General features: G+C 42.8%; 1 protein-coding gene across 1 annotated transcript; it reads left to right on the top strand.

Moving 5' to 3' along the window:
• The first annotated feature begins 497 nt into the window (after positions 1–497).
• On the top strand, positions 498–1,543 carry LOC122562404 (testis-expressed protein 26-like). The gene has a single exon (XM_043715262.1). It carries the CDS (start codon positions 761–763, stop codon positions 1,541–1,543), a length of 783 nt encoding a protein of 260 aa, XP_043571197.1. The 5' UTR covers positions 498–760.
• Positions 1,544–9,243: the final 7,700 nt, after the last annotated feature.

Consider the following 9,243-nt stretch of genomic DNA (forward strand, 5'->3'; position numbering starts at 1 on the left):
TGATGCATGTAAATAGACCTATCATTCACTAGCAAGAATTTAATCTCAACAGTGTTCAAAACTGGATTTGAAAATGGGAATTTTTGTTTTTGACAGCAAGAAACCCTTCACTGCTGGTCTGTGATTTTCCCAACTACCTCGCCATTGCTGACATCATTGAGTATCAGAGAAGAGTATGCCCATCATGTTTTTCGCACAGATATTGACTGGCATTATGGATAATATGATGAGAAGGAAATTATTTAATTTTTTGTTTGATATCAAGTAATATGAACCAGAAATCCTGGCTTTGCTAATTTTATTTGAACATAATACATAAATGTATTCATAAGAATACGATCAGATAATTTATGATGTAGTTTCCTCAAAATATCATTGATAATACTGGATTAGTTTCTCTCGTTGGAACAATGCTAACTTTAACAGACTAGTCATTTTACAAATTCCCAAAATTTGTAGTTTAAGTCTTTTTCTGACTGCTTAGCAGAATTTAAGCACCTATTTTAGCTCATCATTAGATATCATGGCACAGTGTCGTCATGACATAACATCATTGTTGTGATGTCACAATCATTTAGTTAATTAAAGAGCCCACAAACATTTAAAATGCTGCCTAAAAAGGCACCAACCTCACTGGGAAACTTGTCCAGAGGCAGAGGAAGTGATCTGGGAGATAAAGTCAATTATGAACTAAAAGATGCCATCGGGAATTTATGAAGAATTTTAGAAATGGAGGCAATGGGTCATTTCTAAAGAGACTATGCAGCGCGTCAAGTGTAATAATGAAGGAAGACACGCAAAAAACAGGTCTAAAGATATTCCAGATTGTCCAGCAGTCATAATACCCTTTAATCCATATGAGTCAGCATACCAACATGATTATACTTTTAAAACCTCTGGGGTTCGAGAATCCTTTGGCAAGGGACCTTGGTATGAACATAAAAGGAATAATCCCCATCCTGATGAAACATTCATGGTACACCATATGAATCGAAAAGAGGTCGAAAGAGTCCCTACTCCTCGTACGTATTGGAACAAACATCCAACTGAAAAAGAGATACGTGATATTCTTGGTGGGGATTTCTCCACAGAATATCAGGACCAGTTTATTACAGAGGTTAAAGGACTCATGCCAAAACCTGTTCTTCCCAGACCAGTTGAGCAGAAAAAGGAAATCCCTCATCTGCTGATCACAGAATTCCGTGATCAGTACCGTTTACCATGCTTAAACAAGCATTTAATGCATAGCCTTGCTCGCAATGGTAGCAATGCCACACGGGATATTCCACCAAAGGGAATAGTTCCAGCTATAACATATGCTCACATCAAAAACCAGGAGAACAGAAAGAAGCTGACAACTTATGAAGACAGTTACAGTAATGCCCATGAAGACCTTGTCTCATTCTTAAAGTCTGTGGACATTGAAGCCATTCAGAGAGAACTGCAAAATTCAAATCCAAGTGAGAGAAAAGCACTCAGAAAGTTTCTGCGAAATGTGACTGCACGCTGTGTCACTCAGCCTATGAAATCAAAAATCTGCTAATCCTGCAACATGCTGATATTCTGCTGAGCAAAGGTTTCAACAAAGACAATCACGATGTGAACAATGACTCATAGACCTGAAATTTGCACCATTTTATATTGGTTAATAACAAAATACTGCTGTCATGAGTATATTTTTAATTCAGTAAAAATGTTGCAACACATTCAAGTGAGTATTTGTAATTTATCTTAATTATTTTGTCAGATTTTAATATTAACTTTTTCACAATCAATTTTGTGTTGAGTTCAAAATAAGTTTTGTTTTATTTGAAATTACCTTGCCCATTATTATGTGTGCTTACATATTTGAAGGAGAAATGTGGAGCAAATTCAGAAAGTCATATGGTCAATTCCTCAATGTTCTTTTTGCCAAGTGCTGTTTCCATAGGCAGCAACAGCAGGGCAAGACTTGACAAGACCTTCCGAACCATAGCTCTGTTCCTGCTGTTTATGAACATGGATCCATATCGCACCACCCAAGTAGGTTTCCTGAGACTTTGGTGCCAACTATCCAAGGTGTAGGTCAAGAAGAGGAAACAGAAAGCTGAATTCGCCAACTAACCACTGTCATTTCCATGTTGGGAATTGTGGATATCTAGTTTCTTTATGGCAGGTGGTAGGACCGGAAGCTTTATTTTAATGAAGTGAGATTTACAGTTAATGAGGCTGTTAACACCATTAGTTGGCATCATTACATTCTCTATTCGGAATCTCGTCTTGATGACTGGAACTTTGTTGGAAAATGCCAGGGGGTTGAAAATGATCTTGCTCAACTTCTCACTCAATTGTCCCACATTTCTCACCATACCCCATGTCGTTAGGCTCCTATAAGATATATTGCCCTCTGTTTTTCTCTCTCCGCAGACGTGGTGAGTTTCTCCAAGACTTCCTGTTTTCATTGCTATTCATTCCTAGCGTGATTTGCATGTGACCTCAGACTCACAAATGTGGTTGACTCTTAGCTGCCGTCTAAAATGATTTAGCAAGCCATTCAATAGGGGTGCCTGGGCAGGGGCAATTACAGATGGGAAATAAAAGGTGGCACTGCCAAAAATGCTCACAGCCCAAAAACAATTTTTAAGATTGCTAAGAGTTGCATTTAATCCTCTTTAAGAAGCATATAGACATTGTGCCAATGAAAATACAATGAGTTGTTTCTTGCAGTTGCAACTTAACCTCAGGTGAGAAATATTTCAAATCCAATAATAAAGAGAATTACTTTGTAATAGCATAGTCATGTAAAAATTAGTTACAGTTTATATTTGGATACATGACCATTGGCCACAGATAGTGAACACCTTAATCTGAAGGCCTGAAAATTGTCTGCTGGTCGATCTTGGTTTTTATTGTGTAACTTGGATAAACTGCCAACACTTGTCATATCTCCACAGGTAACTTATGCTAAAGACCCTTGAGGCCTATTACCAGTCTCTGGGCTACCAGTGAGGGTAGGGGTTGAAAACTCAAATTCTGAGCAGGCCTGCTCCGCTCACAGCTGACCAGTTAAATGCCAGGGTGCAGAAATAAGGGTCATCCCCTTTATTAAAAGATCTTTTTGGCCTAGGATTTGTTTCTGGCAGGTATCTAGACTGTAACTTAGGCCAATACGTAACCCTGACTACTTTCTGGGTGCAAGGTGTTCTGTCTGGAATTGGCTTTCATTCTGCCTGTTTTAAATCATTATATCATAAATGACAATATCCAATTTCTAATTTAATTGAGTAAAAGATCATTGTAATCAACACAGGCCTGATGAAATTGATGCCAGTGATAGAGAAGAACTTGATGAAATTATACTGGTGCATTGGATTTCTATCATTTTGATTCTAGAATTGAATAATAGGCAGGTACAGCACATAAATAGACCATTGATCCCATCGCCTTCACCAATATCTTTATCCACATGATGTATCTGGCCTAACAATTCCTCTGGTTGCCCTCTTTTTAAGGATCTGTGCAATTCACCTTTAAAATTACTGATGTCCTCAGTTTCTACAATAGTCTTTTGCAGTGAAATCCACATTCTAACCACTGGAATCATTTCCAATAACTTGCTCTTTAATTCTCTTTGACTCAAATACTGGTTAATTCATCGTTTGACCTTTAGAAAAGCAGGAATGGAAATCGGAGAGTCAGCACTGTTTGTGTGAGTCCTTCATTGAGAAGTGAATGACATGTGAAACTATGTATTTGATATTCCTCCCACCTTTTCATTGATTCAGCAGGTGTGGTGTCAGTGACTCAGGCAGCAGCTATCAATGCCAATTCTGGTGCAGCACAAGTAATATAAGTTGCAGTTACTGTCTCAGTAGATTTGTAGCTATAATTCTGACTGACTACATTTCTCAGAACCCAAAATGAAAGGTTATAGAGTCATAGAGATGTACAGCATGGAAACAGACCCTTCGGTCCAACCTGTCCATGCCGACCAGATATCCCGACCCAATCTAGTCTCACCTGCCAGCACCCAGCCCATATCCCTCCAAACCCTTCCTATTCATGTACCCATCCAAATGCCTTTTAAATGTTGCAATTGTACCAGCCTCCACCACTTCCTCTGGCAGTTCATTCCATACCTGTACCACCCTCTGTGTGAAAAAGTTGCCCCTTAGGTCTCTTTTATATCTTCCCCCTCTCACTCTAAACCTCTAGTTCTGGACTCCTCGACCCCAGGGAAAAGACTTTGCCCATTTATCCTATCCATGCCCCTCATAATTTTGTAAACCTCTATAAGGTCACCCCTACATGACGTCCCAACTCCTGTACTCAATACTCTGACCAATAAAGGAAAGCATACCAAACACCTTCACTATCCGATCTACCTGTGACTCCACTTTCAAGGAGCTATGAACCTGCACTCCAAGGTCTCTTTGATCAGCAACACTCCCCAGTGTTGCTGATCATTACCATTAAGTGTATACGTCCTGCTAAGATTTGCTTTCCCAAAATGCAGCATCTCACATTTATCTGAATTAAACTCCATTTGCCACTTTTCAGCCCATTGGCCTATTTGGTCAAGATCCTGTTGTAATCTGAGGTAACCCTCTTCGCTGGTAATGTTTATATGTTCCACCAAGGCATTTTGGATATTGTATAACCAACAGTGCTAAATTATTTGATGCACTTGTGGACATGTAGATGAGCTGAGTATTCCTTGGATGAAGCAGAGAAATCCTGGATAAGTCATTCTTCGTTGCTTTTCAGCAGCTTACGACCACAGTCGTCAGTTCTGCTTATCCAATAGTGCTTACTTTTGGTGAAGCTATTGACACAGAAATGTTTTTGTTATTAGATCCCACACCTATCATAAAGAATCAATGCCTTCCATCAACAGAAAACAAATTCCAATTTCCATTTGATGCCACAGATTACAACAATTTATGTAGCATCTGTAACATAATAAAATAGCACAAAATATGCCACAGACATATTATCACAAAAGCCCAGTTAAAAGTTAAGTTTTCAAGAGTATCTCAAAGTGGGAAAGGTGATGAGGCAGAGAGGTTTGGAGAGGGAATTCTAGAGCAATGGTTTCGGCAGCTGAAGCATGGTCATCAATTGATGCACAAAAGACCAGAATCCGTGGTACACAGTAATCACAATATTATATTGAAAAGGAGCAGAAGTGGGCCATTGGGCTCATTGAGCCTGTTCCATTCAGTATGATCACAGCTAATCTGATTGTTGCCTGAACTCCATTTTGTTTCCTAGCTCCCATAACATTTATACCCTTATAGATCAAAATGTGTTCACCTTAACCTTGAATATACGTAAAGACACAGCCTACACTACTGTTTGTGGAAGAGAGTTCCTTTTGAGAGAAAAAAACTTGTTATGACCAAGATGAGAGGAGTACACAGTCTCGAACGAGTCCCTCTGCTCCATAGAAGGTTGGATTAGACATATACCAGCTTCTCCAAATTATCATAGCCAACCCACAATGCTGCACTTTGGAGTGCACTGGTGTATTCCATTGTAATTACCAGGACACTTCGCGCATCCATGCATCTCATGGATTGGACCAAGGTTAATCGCAGAGACCTATGCTTATTTTGTTAACACATACTTGGATGCATATGGTGTCTCTGCCTTGGCTCACCTTTTTTGCCACATTAACAGAACTTAAAAGCTCACAGTACTTCTATTTTATCTTGTTATTTGCCACAGACAAAAAGCCAGGTATCTTATTATGGTTGTCATCAGTCAAGGGATGGATGCATTGCTTTAGGGCTCCATGATACATCAATGTTCTATCTGCACCTTGTGTCAGTAGCTTACACAACAAACAAGTTGTATGTGTTTCAACCAAATAACCATGCCTTAAGGTCAAGGAGAGTAATCTCTGTTCAAGTCAGGGGGTACCAGCTCAGTAAGTTTACCGCAGTGCCTGGTGTCAGTCAAGGACTAGGACATGGTCAGTCAATCAGTTGAGGCAGTCAAGGTGAGGAGTTCTGTATCACTGCAATCCTGGGAGTAGGCCACAGTTAGTACTCTGGTCCAGTTCAACCAATCCAGGGGTTTATAGTAAGTCAGTGCACAGAGATCAGTCAGAATCCTGGGCTCAGTCAATCCTGGGGCGAAATCAATGAAAATCAAGTGGTTATCTGCTGTATTCAGAAAGTTGCGAAAGTCAGTTGTGGGGATTATTCACAACATGTTGGGATGTAGAGTGGACAAAAATTCTGAAGGCAAGCAGCTCAACATGTAAGAGATGGGGGGGGGGAAGCAATAGTGAACATATAAACATACAAAATAAAAAACAAGCGAGTCAGCTCCACCTTTCAATAAAATCATTGTTTTACATTCCTGCACATTACCGATAATCTTTCATCCCAGGTTATTAAGAATTTATCCACTTTTGCCTTAAAAATATTTTAAGATTCTGCATCTATTAAACCAGTTCAAGATTCTCCCACAAGAGGAAACATCCTTTCGACATTATCCAGTCAAGTACCATCAGATATTGTCCATTAAGTCACCTCTGATTCTTCTAAACTCCAGATGATCCCGACTTACTCTGTCTGGCTTTTCCTTATAATGCAATCCAGGTGTTCCAGGTATTAGTCCAGTAAACCTCCTCTGAACTGCATCCAATACATTAAAATTTGCAAGGAGGAGGTGTTAGTAATTCTGGAAAATGTGAAAATAACTAAGTCCCCTGGGCCAGATGGGATTTATCCTAGGATTCTCTGGGAAGGCAGGGAGGAGATTGCAGAGTCTTTGACTTTGATCTTTATGTCGTCATTGTCTACAGGAATAGTACCAGAAGACTGGAGGATAGCAAATGTTGTCCCCTTGTACAAGAAGGGGAGTAGATACAACCCTGGTAATTACAGACCATTGAGCCTTATGTTGGTTATGAGTAAAGTTTTGGAAAGGTTATAAGAGATAGGATTTATAATATTCTAGAGAGGAATAAGTTGTTTAGGGATAGTCAACATGGTTTTGTGAAGGGTAGGTTGTGTCTCACAAATCTTTTTAAGTTCTTTGAGATGGTGACCAAACAGGATTTTAGTACGGCCTTCGAGAAGGTTCCCCACCCTAGATTATTGCACAAAATACGGAGGCATGAGATTGAGGGTGATTTAGCGGTTTGGATCAGACGTTGGCCAACTGAAAGAAGATAGAGGGTGGTGGTTGATGGGAAATGTTCATCCTGGAGTCCAGTTACTAGTGGTGTACCACAAGGATCTGTTTTGGGGCCACTGCTGTTTGTCATTTTTATAAATGACCTAAATGAGGGTGTAAAAATGTAGAGGAGACCGCATCGTGAGCAACGGATACAATAAATGATATTGGTGGATGTGCAGGTAAAACTTTGATGGATGTGGAAAGCTCCTTTGGGGCCTTGTATGGAGGTGAGGGAGGAGGTGTGGGCGCAGGTTTTACAGTTCCTGCGGTGGCAGGGGAAAGTGCCAGGATGGGAGGGTGGGTCGTAGGGGGGCGTGGACCTGACCAGGTAGTCAAGGAGGGAACGGTCTTTGCGGAAGGCGGAAAGGGGTGGGGAGGGAAATATATCCCTGGTGGTGGGGTCTTTTTGGTGGCGGAAATGTCGGCGGATGATTTGGTTTATGCGAAGGTTGGTAGGGTGGAAGGTGAGCACCAGGGGTGTTCTGTCCTTGTAACAGTTGGAGCATTGGGGTCTGAGGGTGGAGGTGCGGGATGTGAACGAGATGTGTTGGAGGGCATCTTTAGCCACGTGGGAAGGGAAATTGCGGTCTCTAAAGAAGGAGGCCATCTGATGTGTTCTGTGGTGGAACTGGTCCTCCTGGGAGCAGATACGGCGGAGGCGGAGGAATTGGGAATACGGGATGGCATTTTTGCAAGAGGTAGGGTGGGAAGAGGTGTAATCCAGGTAGCTGTGGGAGTCGGTGGGTTTGTAAAAAATGTCAGTGTCGTCGGTCGTCATTATTGGAGATAGAGAGGTCCAGGAAGGGGAGGGAGGTGTAAAAGATGGTCCAGGTAAATTTAAGGTCAGGGTGGAATGTGTTGGTGAAGTTGATGAATTGCTCAACCTCCTCGCGGGAGCACGAGGTGGCGCCAATGCAGTCATCAATATAGCGGAGGAAGAGGTGGGGAGTGGTGCCGGTGTAATTACGGAAGGTCGACTGTTCTACTTAGCCAATAAAGAGACAGGCATAGCTGGGGCCCATACGTGTACCCATGGCTACCCCTTTGGTCTGGAAGAAGTGGGAGGATTCGAAGGAGAAATTGTTAAAGGTGAGGACCAGTTCGGCCAAACGAATGAGAGTGTCGGTGGAAGGGTACTGTTGGGGACGTTGGGAGAGGAAAAAAAAATGGAGGGCTTGGAGGCCCTGGTCATGGCGGATGGAGGTGTAGAGGGATTGGATATCCATGGTGAAAATGAGGCTTTGGGGGCCGGGGAAACGGACGTCTTGGAGGAGGTGGAGGACGTGGGTGGTGTCTCAAACGTATGCAGGGAGGTCCTGTACTAGGGGGGATAGGACAGTGTCGAGGTAGGTAGAGATGAGTTCAGTGGGGCAGGAGCATGCTGAGACAATGGGTCGGCCAGGGTGGTCAGGCTTGTGGATCTTGGGAAGGAGGTAGAACCGGGCAGTGCGGGTTCCCGGACTATGAGGTTGGAAGCTGTGGTTGGGAGATCTCCTGAGGTGATGAGGTTCTGTAATGTCTGGGAGATGATGGTTTTGTGATGGGGTGAGGTCATGGTCAAGGAGGCTGGGTAGGAAGAGGTGTCCTCGAGTTGGCGTTTGGCTTCAGCGGTGTAGAGGTCCGTGCGCCAGACCACCACTGCACCCCCTTTATCTGCTGGCTTGATGGTGAGGTTGGGATTGGAGCAGAGGGATTGGAGGGCTGTGCGTTGTGAGGCTGTGAGGTTGGAGTGGGTGAGGGGGGTAGACAGGTTGAGGCGGTTAATGTCCCGGCGGCAGTTGGAAATGAAGAGGTTGAGGGCAGGTAATAGGCCAGTGCAGGGTGTCCAGGTGAATGCAGTATGTTGGAGGTTGGTGAAGGGGTCCTCGGAAGGTGGGCGGGAGTCCTGATTGTGAAAGTAAGCTTGGAGGCGGAGGCAGCAGAAGAAATGTTCGACGTCACGGCTTGTATTAAATTCATTGATGCGTGGACGGAGGGGGATGAAGGTGAGTCCTTTGCTGAGGACTGATCGTTCGTCCTCAGTGAGGGGAGGTCTTGGAGGGATGGTGAAAACTCGCAGGGCTGGGAGCT

The sequence above is a fragment of the Chiloscyllium plagiosum genome, chromosome 25, assembly GCF_004010195.1.
Source record: "Chiloscyllium plagiosum isolate BGI_BamShark_2017 chromosome 25, ASM401019v2, whole genome shotgun sequence".
Taxonomy (NCBI): Eukaryota; Metazoa; Chordata; class Chondrichthyes; order Orectolobiformes; family Hemiscylliidae; genus Chiloscyllium; species Chiloscyllium plagiosum.